Source organism: Thalassophryne amazonica, chromosome 17 (genome assembly GCF_902500255.1).
Source record: "Thalassophryne amazonica chromosome 17, fThaAma1.1, whole genome shotgun sequence".
NCBI lineage: Eukaryota > Metazoa > Chordata > Actinopteri > Batrachoidiformes > Batrachoididae > Thalassophryne > Thalassophryne amazonica.
The window spans coordinates 72288272-72306390 of NC_047119.1; the positions used below are offsets into that span (position 1 = coordinate 72288272).

General features: G+C 42.7%; 1 protein-coding gene across 1 annotated transcript in view; it reads right to left on the minus strand.

Annotated features, from left to right (window-relative positions):
• Positions 1-17221, minus strand: part of dusp11 (dual specificity phosphatase 11 (RNA/RNP complex 1-interacting)) — a 67871-nt gene extending 50650 nt beyond the window's left edge. The window contains exons 1-3 of the mRNA XM_034192828.1: positions 17085-17221; positions 14033-14108; positions 7301-7432 (exon numbers count right to left, since the gene is read on the minus strand). Coding sequence (XP_034048719.1) covers positions 7301-7432; positions 14033-14108; positions 17085-17122 — 246 coding nt within the window. The 5' untranslated portion in view covers positions 17123-17221. The remainder of the gene's footprint in view (positions 1-7300; positions 7433-14032; positions 14109-17084) is intronic.
• Between the last annotated feature and the right edge of the window lie 898 nt (positions 17222-18119).

Below are 18119 nucleotides of genomic sequence, written 5' to 3' on the forward strand. Positions count from 1 at the left end.
AATGTGGACCAAGTAAAATGTAAAACAAGAATTATATACAACTGTGGAATCCTATTTCATGGGAATATTGCACATGGTTTACAGATATCAGTCTGGACAGTCTGTCGCTGTAGGTGGCGACAGGCGGAGGAGCGTCTTGAGTAGTTGAATGTTTGTTGTTTTTAACGTTAATCCTGCCGTCTGTGTGTTTGAGCGTGGCATGTATTGTCTAAGTGAACTGTTCATCGTTTGGGAGTGATTTGAGCAACATCAGTCCAAATCTAAGCACTTAATTCGCCTCGTAAATATTACCTGTGACTATGAGGAAGTGGGTGTACTGGCTGTTTGTGCTGCTGTGGCTAACTGGACTCCTGCTTGCACTGGAGGTGATTATGCTGCACTACAGCCGGGAGGATTTACTTGTCCTTCGGGACGGGGACTATCTTGCACCAGTGGATTTACAGAGTTTCCCTGAGGTCATTTCGGCTGGACACCGCCGTACAAGCGGGTCGGTCCACAGACTGCGGAGGAAGCGGGAGCGGAGAGGAGGAGTGAGGCAGAGGCTGAAGAGACTCTCTGGTACATCCAGGTGTCCACTGCTCCCTTCTATTCTGCTCGCTAATGTCCGCTCATTGCGTAATAAATTGGATGAGTTACGTGTTAACATCTCATGCCAGTGGGCATATAAGGGAGCTGGCCTTATTTGCCTCACGGAAACCTGGCTCGACAGCACCATCTCGGATTCTCAGCTTTCCATTGACGGCTTCGGCGTTCCCGTGCGCTTGGATAGGGATACTGTGTGCAGTCAGAAGAGACATGGGGGCGGGATCTGTGTGTACATCAACCAGGCATGGAGCAGGGCGGCCACTGTTATAGACTCTAGTTGTACTCCTGACGTGGAACTGCTCGCCCTGTCCTTCAGACCTAAATATCTTCCCCGGGAGTTTGGACTTGCGCTTGTGCTCATGTACATTCCTCCATCAGGGAATGCCGCGCGCGCGTCTGAAGCCATCGCATCACGCGTTCACCAGCTCGAGAGCGCATCACCAGACTCTCCTGTGCTGGTTTTAGGAGATTTTAATGACTGCGGACTTAGTAAGACACTTCCCACTTATCAGTATGTTACCTGTGCCACACACAGGAGAGGGAGGAGCTCTTAGCACAGCTTTCCTCCATGGCCAAGACTACTCCTGACCTGCAGCTACTGCCTGGTGATGTGGAGCGCACCCTGAGGCAGGTAAAACCGTACAAGGCCCCTGGACCAGATCAGATCTGCGGGCGCCTCCTTAAAACCTGCAGTGGTCAGTTGGCTGATGTCCTCTGCACACTGTTCAACCGCTCCTTGGCTGAACATTCCATCCCCTCCCTCTGGAAGTCCTCCATCATCTGTCCAGTGGCAAAGAAGAGCAACCCCACTATCAGCAATGACTATCAGCCTGTAGCACTGACATCACTGGTCATGAAGAGCTTTGAGAGGCTCGTCATGGCCCAGCTGCAGGTCAATGCTGGTGTGCATTCTGACCCACTCCAGTTTGCATACCGGCCACACAGAGGGGTGGATGATACAGTGCTGACCCTGCTGCATGGTGCCATCACTCACCTGGAAAAGCCCAAGTCCCATGTCAGTCTGGTCTTTGTGGACTTCTCAAGTGCATTCAACACCCTGCAACCACATCTCATGGGACGTAAGCTGCTCGAGATGAACACCAACCCTCACCTCATCCTTTGGGTTCTCTCCTTCCTCTCAAGGAGGGAACAGAGAGTCAGGGTAAATGGTCATCTCAGCTCGATCAGGACAATATCCACAGGTTCACCCCAGAGCTCAGTCATCTCTCCACTTCTCTTCACTCTGTACACTAATGACTGCAGGAGCACTACCCCTGGAATAACATATCAGATATTCTGATGACACTGTTATCATGGACTCCACTAACACAGATGGACTTTTACAGGCTGAACTGGACATTTTTTCACTGTGGTGCAGAGATAATTGTCTGGATTTAAATGTATCCAAGACCAAGGAAATGGTTGTCCTTTTCCATCATGGACACTCCACCACTCCCACACTTACAGTTAACAATGAAGCAATAGAAAAGGTCCACTCATACAAATACTTAGGTACAATAATTGATAAACTCACGTTTCAACTCAATACAGAACAAATCTTCTCAAAATGTCAACAGCGTCTTTTTTTCCTTCGTAAACTCCGCAAATTACAGGTTCACCATTCAATTTTTGCAGTTTTTTATAAATGCTTCATAGAATCCATCCTCACGTTCAATATCACAGCCTGGTTTGGTTCACTCAGTCTTACCCATCGTAACACTCTCAATAAAGTCATCAAGATCAGTAGCAAAATCATTGGACAGCAGCAGGACTCACTTACCTCCATCTATAACCACAGAGTCGTGAGGAAAACCACACAGATCTCCACAGACCCCACTCACACTCTGCACCAGCACTACACCTTTTTACGATCAGGTCGTAGGTTCAGGTCCCTGCCTTTTAGGACTTTAGGACCTTTTAGGAGGGCCACCTCCAGTTTTCTGCCCACCTCGATCCACCTGATGAACAGCAGCTAATGTGACTAGTTTTTTGAGCAGGCTGTGCTTGGCTTTTATTGGCTTGTGTAATTATATTTATTAAGTGTTGAAGAAGTGCTGATTTTTATGAAATTTTATTATGCATGAAATGTGTGTTTCTGCTCATGCTGGTGCTCTGTCTGCAAATGAAGCTCCTAACGGATAAATAAAGTTATTTTGATTTGATTTGATATTGCACAAGAAACTTGAAGGTGCAGATTAGAGTGATTTGTTATTGTTCAGAGCAGTGATCGCTCTGGAGAGAAACCTGTCCCTGAGTCTGTTTGTCCTAGTTTTGATTGATCTATACCGTCGGCCGGAGGGTCATAGGTCAAACAGGTGGTTGCTGGGGTGGGATGTGTCTTTGCTGATGCTGGCAGCTCTGCTGAGGTAGCGAGAGCTGGCAATGTCCTCCAAACTGGGCAGAGAGCAGCCAGTGATCCCCTGGGCCGTTTTGATCACCCTCTGCAGTGCTCTCCTGTCTGCTGCTGAGCACCCCCCATACCACGCTGTGATGCAGTACGTCAGGATGCTCTCGATGGTGGATCTGTAGAACAACACCAGCAGCTTCTCCTCCAGACTGTTTCTCCTGAGAACCCTCAGGAAGTGGAGTCGCTGCTGGGCTTTCTTCACCACCACCGTGGTGTTGGCAGTCCAGGATAGGCTGTCAGAGAGCTGCACTCTCAGGAACCTGATGGAGCTAACCCTTTCCACACAGTCCCCTTGGATGGAGAGTGGGTCTGGGTCAGCCCTGTTCTTGCTGAAGTCCAGGATTATTTCTTTTGTTTTTGTGGTGTTCAGCGGCAGGTTGTTAGCTGAACACCACGCTGTTGGTCTCATACCCCCTGAGATGAGCCCAATCATGGTGGTATCATCTGCAAACTTTATGGTGTTTGCGGGGTGGGTCGGAGAGCAGTTGTGTGTGTAAAGGGTGAACAGGAGAGGACTCAGTACACAGCCTTGAGGGGAACCGGTGCCGAGTGTGATGGTGGAGGAAAGGTGGGGGGCAGGTTTCATGGACTGTGGGCAGTTTTTTTGTAGGTCTTTGGAGCAGGTCTGACTATGACTGTTCTCACCATCCTTCACTTCAGCTTATCTGAGATTTTTCTTGGCCTGCCACTTCGGGCCTTAACTAGTACTGTGTCTGCAGTCTTACATTTCCTTACTATGTTCCTCACAATGGAAACTGACAGCTGAAGTCTCCGAGATAGCTTTTTGAATTCTTCCGCTAAACCATGATGTTGTACAATCTTTGTTTTCAGGTCATTTGAGAGTTGTTTAGAGGCTCCCATGCTGCCACTCATTAAAAGAGATGCAAATAGGAGAAACATTTGTAAATGGCCACCTTAAATACTAGAGGTGCACCAATCGATCGGGCACCGATCATTATTGGCCGATCACGCCTTGATCGGTGATCGGCAAAATGCGCAGATCAAAAGGACCGATCACAAAAGTGCAGGCAGTAGCGCAGGGAGCGCTTGGTCCTGTCATGACACGCTTTCCTCTGTGACATAAACTCATTTTGACTTCTGATATGAGCTGGATGGAAAAGGAGAGCAGTCGCCATCATCTAATGTAGTCCATGTCCGTCCAGCTCATATCAGAAGTCAAAATGAGTCAAATGGCTCTGAGATCTAAATAAATCTAAATCGCCTTGGGGCAACTGTTTGTTGTGATTTGGCGCTATATAAATAAAATTGATTTGATTTGATTTAAACAGACTGCTGTGAATGAATGGAACCACACTGCCATCTAGTGGATATCCAGTGTGCGTGAGTGTGTATTTGTGAATCAGTAGACATTTTGATTTTATTTTTTCATATGCGTGTAGAGGTACAGAGAGTACAAAGAAGCTTTGCTCATTTGATTTGCTTATATTGTGAACTGCCATGATACTGGAATTGACAACTAAGTTCAAAAAAAAAAAAAAAATTGATTTGTTTGTGGATCTGTGGATTTCGCGAAAAGAATGTCTCAAAATTATGTCACAGAGGAAAGCGATGAATGCATGTAATTGGTGATCCACAAATGCTGAAACTCAATTCACATACAAAATTTCCAGTTTTACAAATGTAAATTTTTTTTTTTTTTTACAAATTAAGTTTCATATTTGCAAATACATTATTTGCAAAGACCAATTTACAAGTTACAAATATGAAATTAGCATTTGTGGATATCTGAACACATTTGCAAATCAATGATTATTTGTAGCTCACCCTGTGTGCATTTACAAATATTAATGAGACAATTTTAACCCATAGAATGAGGGCTGTATTTTACATTCTCAACATATTCTCTGTAGGCTGTAACCTGAGCAACATGAAACATGGGAGAAAAAAAAAAAAAAAAAAAAGAAGCTAGCTGGTAGAACAAAGTCAGTGTAATAAAACAAAACTTCTTATTTTGGGCATGATCCAAATATGTACTTTATCGGTATCGGCAGATCAAAATTTTAGTGATCGGTGATCGGCCTAAAAAATCCTGATCGGTGCACCTCTATTAAATACCCTTTCTCATGATTGGATTCACCTGTGTAAAGAGTTCAAGGGTCAATGAGCTTACCAAACCAATTTTGTGTTCCAATAATTAGTGCTAAATGTCTTCAAATCAATAAAATGACAAGGGTGCCCAAATTTATGCACCTGCCCAATTTTGTTTAAATAATTATTGCACACTTTCTGTAAATACTAGAAACTTCATTTCACTTCTCAAATATCAGTGTGTTTGTCTGCTATATGATATATTTCACTGAAATTTCTGATCCAGACAACCAATGATTTATAAAGGAAAATCATGAAAATTATAAGGGGTTCCCAAACTTTTCTACACAATTATGTGTGTGTGTGTGTATATATATACACTCAACAAAAATATAAACGCAACACTTTTGGTTTTGCTCCCATTTTGTATGAGATGAACTCAAAGATCTAAAACTTTTTCCACATACACAATATCACCATTTCCCTCAAATATTGTTCACAAATCAGTCTAAATCTGTGATAGTGAGCACTTCTCCTTTGCTGAGATAATCCATCCCACCTCACAGGTGTGCCATATCAAGATGCTGATTAGACACCATGATTAGTGCACAGGTGTGCCTTAGACTGCCCACAATAAAAGGCCACTCTGAAAGGTGCAGTTTTATCACACAGCACAATGCCACAGATGTCGCAAGATTTGAGGGAGCGTGCAGTTGGCATGCTGACAGCAGGAATGTCAACCAGAGCTGTTGCTCGTGTATTGAATGTTCATTTCTCTACCATAAGCCGTCTCCAAAGGTGTTTCAGAGAAGTTGGCAGTACATCCAACCAGCCTCACAACCGCAGACCACGTGTAACCACACCAGCCCAGGACCTCCACATCCAGCATGTTCACCTCCAAGATCGTCTGAGACCAGCCAATCAGACAGCTGCTGGAACAATCGGTTTGCATAACCAAAGAATTTCTGCACAAACTGTCAGAAACCGTCTCAGGGAAGCTCATCTGCATGCTCGTCGTCCTCATCGGGGTCTCGACCTGACTCCAGTTCGTCGTCGTAACCGACTTGAGTGGGCAAATGCTCACATTCACTTGCGTTTGGCACATTAGAGAGGTGTTCTCTTCACGGATGAATCCCGGTTCACACTGTTCAGTGCAGATGGCAGACAGCGTGTGTGGCGTCATGTGGGTGAGCGGTTTTCTGATGTCAATGTTGTGGATCGAGTGGCCCATGGTGGCGGTGGAGTTATGGTATGGGCAGGCGTCTGTTATGGACGAAGAACACAGGTGCATTTTATTGATGGCATTTTGAATGCACAGAGATACCGTGACGAGATCCTGAGGCCCATTGTTGTGCCATACATCCAAGAACATCACCTCATGTTGCAGCAGGATAATGCACGGCCCCATGTTGCAAGGATCTGTACACAATTCTTGGAAACTGAAAATGTCCCAGTTCTTGCATGGCCGGCATACTCACCGGACATGTCACCCATTGAGCATGTTTGAGATGCTCTGGACCGGCGTATACGACAGCGTGTACCAGTTCCTGCCAATATCCAGCAACTTTGCACAGCCATTGAAGAGGAGTGGACCAACATTCCACAGGCCACAATTGACAACCTGATCAACTCTATGCGAAGGAGATGTGTTGCACTGCATGAGGCAAATGGTGGTCACACCAGATACTGACTGGTATCCCCCCCCAATAAAACAAAACTGCACCTTTCAGAGTGGCCTTTTATTGTGGGCAGTCTAAGGCACACCTGTGCACTAATCATGGTGTCTAATCAGCATCTTGATATAGCACACCTGTGAGGTGGGATGGATTATCTCAGCAAAGGAGAAGTGCTCACTATCACAGATTTAGACTGGTTTGTGAACAATATTTGAGGGAAATGGTGATATTGTGTATGTGGAAAAAGTTTAAGATCTTTGAGTTCATCTAATACAAAATGGGAGCAAAACCAAAAGTGTTGCGTTTATATTTTTGTTGAGTGTATATATATATATAGATGTGTGTTGACTGAGTCACGGTCTAGGTGGATACTCAAAAAATATATTTTGCATATTTTTCCATTTTGATTTTGTTGTTCAATTTTATGTGCCAAAATTGAATTTGCTTGAGTAGTGGCGCCTATTGGTAGATTTGTGTCTAAAGTACACACAGGGGCAAAAACATTACACAAATGCACCAAAATGTGAACAAAATGCTGGTACACTGGAGTCCCAGTTGTAGTGCAGTAATGCAGTACACTCACCTGTAATTTGTAGTAACGCGTGGTGAAAGTCAGGTCAATGATCAAACCAAGTTCTTGATGGTCTTTCCTCAGAGCATCAAGCAGCTCCAAGGGGCCAAAGACCTCAGAAGCAGGCAGGTGGCTGTTCAGAGACTGGGGTGGGGAACAGAGTTTGATTAGACAGTAACAGGAAACCAAAAATCAATCATGTCTGTCACACAAACGCCATTGCTGGAAACGGATGCCGGAGAAGTCATGAAAAGTAAGAAGGTGTCACCAGCTGCCGGCGTGTGCCTAGCCTGACTTCCAATGGAGAGGGGCGGCCCACCTGGACTCTGGGTCTGGATGCTCACTTTAAAGATGAATGTGAATTGTGATCAGCGAGAGAAACTTCAAAATGTTTCATCTGCTGCCTCAAAAAAAACAAACTTATGTGTACAGTACAAGCGATTAATCCCGAATTAGATTTTATGTCGATTAGGAGAAAATTATTAGCATCAATTTTTTTTTCCCAATTCAATTTATTTTCATTTATATAGCGCCAAATCACAACAGAGTTCCCCCAAAGTGCTTCACACAAGTAAGGTCTAACCTTACCAACCCCCAGAGCAACAGTGGTAAGGAAAAACTCCCTCTGAGGAAGAAACCTCAAGCAGACCAGACTCAAAGGGGTGACCCTCTGCTTGGGCCATGATACAAACATAAATTGCAGAACAATTCACGGACAAATACAACCCCTGGCAAAAATTATGGAATCACCAGATCACAGACATGACACAAAACTAAAGTCATTTCAAATGGCAACTTTCTGGCTTTAAGAAACACTAAGAAATCAGGAAAAATAATTGTGGCAGTCAGTAATGGTTACTTTTTTAGACCAAGCAGAGGGAAAAAAATATGGAATCACTCAATTCTGAGGAATAAATTATGGAATCACCCTGTAAATTTTCATCCCCAAAACTAACACCTGCATCAAATCAGATCTGCTCGTAAGTCTGCATCTAAAAAGAAGCGATCACACCTTGGAGAGCTGTTGCACCAAGTGGACTGACATGAATCATGGCTCCAACACGAGAGATGTCAATTGAAACAAAGGAGAGGATTATCAAACTTTTAAGAGGATAAATCATCACGCAATGTTGCAAAAGAAGTTGGTTGTTCACAGTCAGCTGTGTCTAAACTCTGGATCAAATACAAACAACATGGGAAGGTTGTTAAAGGCAAACATACTGGTAGACCAAGGAAGACATCAAAGTGTCAAGACAGAAAACTTAAAGCAATATGTCTCAAAAATCCAAAATGCACAACAAAACAAATGAGGAACGAATGGGAGGAAACTGGAGGAAACTGGAGTCAACGTCTGTGACCGAACTGTAAGAAACCGCCTAAAGGAAATGGGATTTACATACAGAAAAGCTAAACAAAAGCCATCATTAACACCTAAACAGAAAAAAAAAAACAAGGTTACAATGGGCTAAAGAAAAGCAATCGTGGACTGTGGATGACTTGATGAAAGTCATATTCAATGATGACTCTTGAATCTGCATTGGGCAAGGTGATGATGCTGGAACTTTTGTTTGGTGCCGTTCCAATGAGATTTATAAAGATGACTGCCTGAAGAGAACATGTAAATTTCCACAGTCATTGATTATATGGGGCTGCATGTCAGGTAAAGGCACTGGGGAGATGGTTGTCATTACATCATCAATAAATGCACAAGTTTACGCTGATATTTTGGACACTTTTCTTATCCCATCAATTGAAAGGATGTTTGGGGATGATGAAATCATTTTTCAAGATGATAATGCATCTTGCCATAGAGCAAAAACTGTGAAAACATTCCTTGCAAAAAGACACATAGGGTCAATGTCATGGCCTGCAAATAGTCCGGATCTTAATCCAATTGAAAATCTTTGGTGGAAGTTGAAGAAAATGGTCCATGACAAGGCTCCAACCTGCAAAGCTGATCTGGCAACAGCTATCAGAGAAAGTTGGAGCCAGATTGATGAAGAGTACTGTTTGTCACTCATTAAGTCCATGCCTCAGAGACTGCAAGCTGTTATAAAAGCCAGAGGTGGTGCAACAAAATACTAGTGATGTGTTGGAGCGTTCTTTTTTTTTCATGATTCCATAATTTTTTCCTCAGAATTGAGTGATTCCATATTTTTTCCCTCTGCTTGGTCTAAAAAAGTAACCGTTACTGACTGCCACAATTTTTTTTCCTGATTTCTTATAGTGTTTCTTAAAGCCAGAAAGTTGCCATTTGAAATGACTTTAGTTTTGTGTCATGTCTGTGATCTGCTTTTTTTCTACAAAATTAAACAACTGAATGAACATCCTCCGAGGCCGCTGATTCCATAATTTTTGCCAGGGGTTGTATATAAGCAGTGGTGTCAAAAGTACACACATTTGTTACTTAAGTAGAAGTATAGATACTGCAGTTTAAAAACACTCTGGTAAAAGTTGAAGTATCAACTTGACCTCTTTACTCAAGTAAAAGTGAAAAGGTATGTGCTCCAAAACCTACTTAAAGTATAAAAGTATAAAGTAACCTTTAAAAAAAAAAGAAAAAAAGGTAGATGCCACTATATGAATTGAAAGCTTAATTTAAAAACTGATTCGTTCTACATGTGGTCCAAGACCCAAGACTTATTTATGTATGTATGTATTTATTTATGTATGTTCATTGTTAGTTGCTTTTATATTTTCTGTTGTGTTTCTATTCAGGTTCTTTTTGCCTCTTTCTCTAAAATTGTATATAATAATCATTAGATTATTAATATATAAACAAAAATATATTTAAGAAATATTACATTTTGAAAACAAATGCACCCGAACGTGATGAGAGCTGCTAAATGCTAACTTTTAACATTGAAAATGCCATAGACATGCTAACGTTTTTAAGTTATAAAATACATCTATCAACTGTTTCAGAAGACCATAACAGGTCAGTTTAACATAGAAAAGGTAAATAATACTCACAGAAGTATGCTCTTTAGGGTTTTACCAGGGGAAAATTAAGCGAAAGAAAGAAAGAACAAACAAAGCAATAGGTCGAAGCATTGCTTCAATCTGCGAACCACTGCTTGGATTGGTTCACAGCAAAGCCGTGCTGCAGAAAAGTTGATTACAGGCGCACATGACGTGAAATATATATATATAAACATTAAACTGAAGCCAAGAGTAACAAGGCTGTTTGTTTTAAAAATGTAAGGAATAGAAAGTACAGATACTTGTGTGAAAATGTAATGAGTAGAAGTCAGAAGTAGGCAGAAAAATAAGTAATGGAGTAAAGTATAGATACCTAAAAAGTGTACTTAAGTACAGTAACAAAGTATTTGTACTTCGTTACTTGACACCTCTGTATATAAGAAATGCTGTTGGTGCACAGGACAGGAGGATCGCCAACACGAATACAATTAGGTCAGCTAGGTAGGGAGGTGCCAGTCTATGAATAATTTTATAGGTTAGTAGCAGAACCTTAAAATATGATCTCACTGGGACAGGAAGCCAGTGAAGGGATGCCAAAATGGGAGTAATGTGATTGAACTTTCTGTTTCGTGTCAAAAGTCTGGCTGCAGCATTTTGAACCAATTGGAGAGCCCTAATGCTAGACTGCGGGAAACCAGAAAATAGAACATTGCAGTAGTCCAATCTAGAAGAGATAAATGCATGAATCAGGGTCTCAGCATCAGCCATAGACAGGATGGGACGAATCTTCGCTATATTTGAGTTATGCTTGTTTTTGTTGATCAAATCAGAGTAGTAAGTCCCCTTTGTAGCCAATAATGCATGCTTATAGCCTAAGATAACATCATGCCACGCAAGGTGAAATACTTCTAATTTTGAACGACGCCATTTCCGTTCTAGACCTCTTGCTTTATGCTTGAGGTCACGCAGATAATCACTGAACCAAGGTGACTGTGATTTCGGGGTGTGCGGTTTTAACACAGGTGGTGCAATCATGTCGAGTGTAGTTTTGAGCACTGAGTTTAAACTATCCACAAGTCTGTCTACTGACTGGGTATTTGTCAAATGTGAAGCTAAGACATCAGGCAGTCTAGCTTCGAGTTCAGTCTTAGTTGAGTTGATGCATCGCCGTAATGATATTTAAGGTTGTTGTTCCAATAAACACGCCAGCGAAACTGTAAACTTAATAAGTGAGTGATCAGACACCACTGATGTAAGAGGCATGATGTCAATATTCGTGACAGCAATACCACGTACGAGAACCAGATCCAGGGTATTTCCACTAATGTGCGTCGAATCCCGAATGCATTGCCGAAATCCTAATGCATCCACAATTTTCAAAAATGGTTCGCAGAGGGGATCAGAAGGCTTATTTATATGAATGTTAAAGTCACCAATGATCAGAATGTTATCTACATTAGTTGACAAGTTAGAGATGAACGCACCAAATTCATCTAAGAATTCAGAATATGGGCCAGGAGGCCTATATACAGTGACAAATTAATACGACAGATTTTTATTCTTCTGACCTTGGCAATGTGTAACATCCTGAGCAGAGCAGAGAATCACATGCTCAAACGAGTTATATTTGTAACCCCCAACAGCTAAGAAGCTAAACCTAGATTTATAAATAAGAACAACACCCCCGCCTTGCTTCGCATCACGAGGGACGTGACTAAATGCATATGCTGGTGGGCAGGCCTCATTTAAGGGAAGGACAGCTGTAGGTTTAAGCCAGGTTTCACATAGCCCAATCATAACTAAGTGATAATCAATAATTAGATCATTGATCAACAATGATTGAGGACAGTGATCTTATGTTAATGAGACCCAGTCTAAGGACCTCAGTGGGGTTGACAGTTGAACTGTTTGGGTTTAGGGGTGATTCCAGAGTAGCATATATAAGATGCCTAGAAGTAGGTTTAGGTTTGAGACATTCCATGTGTGTTGTAGGTAGCAGACACGAAATCTTTGTTATTGCTGGGACAACCACTGGGCCATCCTCGATTTCAATATAATCCAATATAGTAATGGGTATTAAGTTTGGAAAGCATATCCCTTTATGATTTTTGTGGACATGACTACGGAAACAGGCCACAGTCTCAACTTGTTGAAATTCCCTCCCTGGCAAACAAACTGCACTAAATTCCCCGCTAAGCTAATGGATTCCACACCCACATTTGTCATATGCCTTGCAGGGTCTCTAATCACCTGCTCCGTGGCCTGCTGTAGATTGCTAATGTTACCCTCCGTGTAGAGCTCTATGTTCACAGACAAGATGGCAGCGCCTTCCCCAGTAGCGTGGAGGCCGTCCGGCATCAGCAAGCCACGGTGACCCCAGAACAAAGGCCAGTTATCAATAAAGCTAAAGCCTTGCCGTCTACAAAACTGCTAAATGCCTCATCAGTACCCTGGGAGGGGAGGGGATCAGAGATTATTAATCGATGCCGACACATCTTCCTGGCAAGGTCACAAGTCCTCTCTATGTCCATTTTTGTGACCTCTGAGTGCGTCATCCTCTACGAAACTGTTTAACAGAGCACAGAATTTTCAACACAGCACTTCTAAACATCCCACTTCTATGTTAGATGCTTACATTATTTTACTTTACACACAGAAAAAAATTATTTCACAAAAAAAAAAAAAAAAAATACCAGGATCAAAATTATTAGCCCCTGATTCTAACAGTCAACCGTGTGTCCTTTCTGCTGGATTAACAGGCAGCAGTTGTTTGTTGTAGTTTTAAAACACGTATCTCCTGAGGAATCCAGCCCATTCTTCTCTGGAGAACCTCTGAAGCTCCTTCAGATTTGATGGTCAGTTCAGCCACAGATTTCCAAAAGTCAGGGTTTTGTGCCGATCAGTCAATAACAACCACCAGGTAGTTCTTCACCAGATGTATGTTGTGGGTCATCGTCGTGTTGGAAGACAAAGCAAAAAATTTCTGAAGCCAAATGTCGGCTCAACTTGTCACATCCAATGCGTTGGACTCATCAGTAAAGCGTGTGTGTGCGTGTACGAGGAAGTGAAGAAGGGAAGTGTGTTTTTTAACGTCTGAGGAACAGAGCATGGAGAAGCTGCAGGTGAAATGACACAGAAAGCCACCTGTTCTTGGATTACATGTGAGACACCAGAGAACAAGAAGCACACAGGGACACGCTCTGGCTCCATCTGAACACGGACCTGAAAACGGATGATGGAGCAAATCTCCACTATGATCTTCAGCCTTGCTCAGCTGAGCGCTCCATGACTTTTGTATCTGTCAAAACAGAAGTTGTGTTCCAGGTGTGCGAGTTCAAGCCACCGGGGCTGAGGTGAGGTCACACTCAGGTATGGCCCAAGGCACCTGGACCTCGTGTAGGTACAGGGTGAAGGATCATCTGACTTAATAAGGAAATTATAATGACACCGGACACGGCACAAACATGTCTCTTCAAAAGTCAATTTAAAAGAAACATTCAAGTTATTATAACATCACACATCTGTCATGACATCCTTTCAGAGCAGAGGTCTCAAACTCATTCCAGACAGGGCCGAGAGGGTGCAGGTTTCCACTGCAACCATGACTGCACCAGGTGATTTCAGTGATTAACTGATTCCAGCTGCTCAAAGTGATATTCATCAGTGAACATCACCTGGTGGACTGGGTGGTTGCAATGGAAACCTGCACCCTCTGTGCCCTGTCTGGAACGAGTTTGAGACCTCTGCTCTAGAGACACTGTCTCAAACCATTTGAGACACGTCTTCCGTGAATGTTGTAACAACAAAGTTAGAATTCCTGACCTGTTTCAGAGGCACTTTGAAGGCGATGAAGCGGGTCCCATCAAGTCTTTTCCCCACAGCTTTATAATCCAGCCATCTGTCAGGGAACAGAAAGCAGCCATGAACCTCTGACTGCTGCCGTCTGGTCAAAAGCAGTGTCTCTGACCCCACGTTTACACACACGTGTTCCACAAAGCGAAAAGAACTAAAAAGCACCTGCTCTGGGTGTCGACAATGCTGACTCTGCCTTCTTCCAGGCCAACCCATAAATGGGAAAAGACTTGGAGCGCAGGAGAGACACTGACCTGGGCGGGATGAATCAGGCCCATCACACGTCCCCATCTCAGCAAAGCTAACGGGCTAACCTCAGCTCACGTTTTACTAAAGCATTGGGGACGGGGTGGCGGTTATCTTAACGGGAGGCTTTGGTGCAATTATCAAAAACTGTGACCAGATTATTTCCTCTGTAATCATGGATTGACTGGACCTACTGTCACTAAGATACCAACAACAGCTAAAAGTGCTAACAGCAGCTACATGCAAATTAGATAAGAAACTTCACTCAACAGAAACACTGGAGCACAATGTTCTTCAGTGATCCTGCAGGACAAGTAACCACACAGCACACATACAACGCTCAGAAAGGTCTATCACTGCCCCCTACAGCAATAACAGGCACAGCGAGCAGTCTGAACTTCATGCTGCCGTCCTGTGTAAAGGGGGCTTCACTCCTCTGACAATAAATAGATCATCTTTGGGTTGTGGACAAAATAAGATATTTGAAGAAGTCTGAAGACATCTCAAAAACTGATCTCACTCTGACTGTGTCCAGGTCTGAAAAACAAAAGTGGTCTTTGACTCCTGTAAACCACTAAACCAGTCTCCATTTATCAAACAGCAGGTATAGATGGTAGTACAGTGAGTATATGATGTCTAAATGTCAGTTTGTAACAGGACTTCATGGGTTTTCACCAGTTCTTGGCACACTGAACTGGCTAAAAACTGAGTGGTTTGTGTTGGCATCCTGGTGAACACAGGATTTAGACTGTCTAAAACCCAACTGATTCTGACATTTTATGGATGTTCATGAAGAAAATAAAAACAGATTAATCAATTATGAAAATACACATTACTTTGAGTTATGTCAAAATGCACCTGGTACAAAAAAAAAAGAGAATAGCAATGACGTGTAGATAACCATCTCAAATATCAACACGAGGGCAGTCATTATTTTGTAAAGTTAATACTCTGACCCCCAGAATAGGTTCCAAATGATGACAAAACATGCCGTGTAAAATTTCATTTGTATAAATTCATTTTTAGAAGTAGCTCAAAAGCATTCAAATTTTGTTATTTTCTGTTGTATAACGGCTGAGTGGATCCTTGTCATTTGATTGGTGGCTCGTATGTCACGTGACAAGAATTAGCCATATAATTTGCCATTGTGATTCATTTACTGTGCAATATTTCTTTTTAGCATGCAATTCTGGTGCTATATGAAATGTGCTATTGCACACCCGACCACCACACATGCTCATCCTACCGGGGCGGCATTTAGCTGAACATACAGACTGTTTTTCCTGGCGGACGACGATTTCAAGGAGCAAACTGACACTGCTAATTCTAACAAAAAAACAAATCCACTACACTGTAAGTTGTCTGGAGGCATGAAGAGTTGTTAGAATGAAAAGCTGGACACATTTCTGACCCAATTATACATGAAGTACACAAAGTCAGTGTATGGCATCATAGACTACACTGTGCCAATTTTGGACTCCAACTTCAAGTTTGTGCTGGACTGTTTAGCACCAGTGGAACACCAAAATGTAAGTCCCTTTACTATTGTTTATAAATAAAATATCAAATGCCATTATAAAAACAAATGATTTTTTTCCATTCTTATAATGGAATGAATATTTAATTCCATGAAAGCTGGAATGTTCCATTCAATAAAGTGAAATGAGGTTTCAAATGAAACCTTTCACCACATTAAATATTCGTACCATTGAACTCAACAATTATTTGTATAGAGGGTTTTCTCAACAATTATTTGTATAGAGGGTTTTCAATCACATGACCAGAATGGAGACAGGTGCCGTCTCCATTCTGGATTACAAGGAGGCTGACGCGTGATAGAAAAATGGAGAGACTGTACAGTTATTACGAGGCTTTAAATCCTCGAGATAAAACTATTTATCGTGATAGATGTGTAGCAGTTGGTTCAGCGGATCCGTATCTTATACCAGATAGTGAGTTTTGTGTTAATGTAACGAACTGGCCGACAGTGTCACACTGCGATTGTGAACTAGGAAGCCGCCGACCAGATCAGCCTCGCCGGCCTCCTGCAGAGCATCACAGCGGAGCTCTGAAAGCGGAGGTCGTCTTGAAGTCCTGAGCGATTTCTCTCACCAGGTGCTGGAAGGGCAGCTTGTGGATCAGCAGCTCGGTGCTCGAGGACCACAGTATAAATAAGCATCCGTATTGGAAGCGTTCTTGTGTTATCCTCTGCAGTATTTTTATGTATTGTTATATAATTTTATTGCCGAATAAAATAAAATAAAATTCTGTTAGCAGCGGATCTCTCACAGCGACATGGTGCCGTAAGGTTTCTTCACACCAACGGTGAAACTTCTGCAATTGTTCGCCAAATGCACGAAGTGTAATCACAGCGGCCACCGCGTCGTAATCCAGAATGGCCACGTGACCGATACGTCACATGAAAACCCTCTATACTATCTAACGCTATGAAAAAAAAGCACCCTAATCAACACGGGCTCTTTGCAGTAGTCTCATTATTGAACATGAGAGCAACGACAAGACCTTAACACACATAGCAGATGGATTTATCAAACATTAAAAGAGCCGGTTTAGTGACACACACACACACACACACACACACACACACACACACACACACACACACACACACACACACACACACACACACACACACACACACACACACACACACACACACACACACACACACACACACACACACACACACACACACACACACACACACACACACACACACACACAGTTAGCTCTGACACGCTTATATTTGACCCACCTGTCCGGAATGCCGCGTTTCTTGCTGCGTGGGGGCATTTTTTGTTGACTTTTAAAAATAATAAAAGTACAAAACTGCTTGTTTAAATCCAGCAAAAAGATCAGATTCTGCTTTATATGACTCTGCGCGCACAGACGGCTCACAGGCACTACCAGGAAGTGACGACACACTGCTGCGTGCGCTTTTCACTCTTTAGGTTTTATGGCTGGCAACAAACAGCATATACACGCACCACCGCCACCTACAGCACTGGAGTGCAAGACAGCACAACGACAAACCGCCACTTTCATACCTTCTTCTTCTTTGTCTTTCGGCTGTTCCCGTTAGGGGTCGCCACAGCAGATCAATCATTTCCATCTCACCCTGTCCTCTGTATCTTCCTCTGTCACACCAACCACCTGCATGTCCTCTCTCAGCACATCCATGAACCTCCTCTTTGGTCTCCCTCTTCTCCTCCTGCCTGGTGGCTCCATCCTCAGCATCCTTCTCCCTATATACCCTGGGTCCCTCCTCTGCACATGTCCAAACCATCTCAATCTCGCCTCTCTGACTTTGTCTCCAAACCATCCCACCTGAGCTGTCCCTCTGATATGTTCATTCCTAATCTTGTCCATTCTTGTCACTCCCAAAGAGAATCTCAACATCTTCAGCTCTGCCACCTCCAGCTCTGCCTCCTGTCTTTTTGTTAGTGCCACTGTCTCTAAACCATACAACATAGTTGGTCTCACTACTGTCTTGTAAACTTTCCCCTTCACTTTTGCTGATATTCTTCAGTCACAAATCACTCCTGCCACCTTTCTCCACCCACTCCACCCTGATCAGAGTGTCTCAAATGCATTTCTTCTGTCGTGAATGTACTGAGGTATCCATAATGCACCTGGGCACAATGTGTCCACACTAAAACCTTCAAAATTAGTGCATTACTTTAAAATTAAAACATATAGCTGATATTTTCATTTTATAAAGCTTCAGGTGTGACGTTAATTTAAATAAGTTGTCCGAAATTAGTTTTGTTAAAATTTTAACCATAAGTTA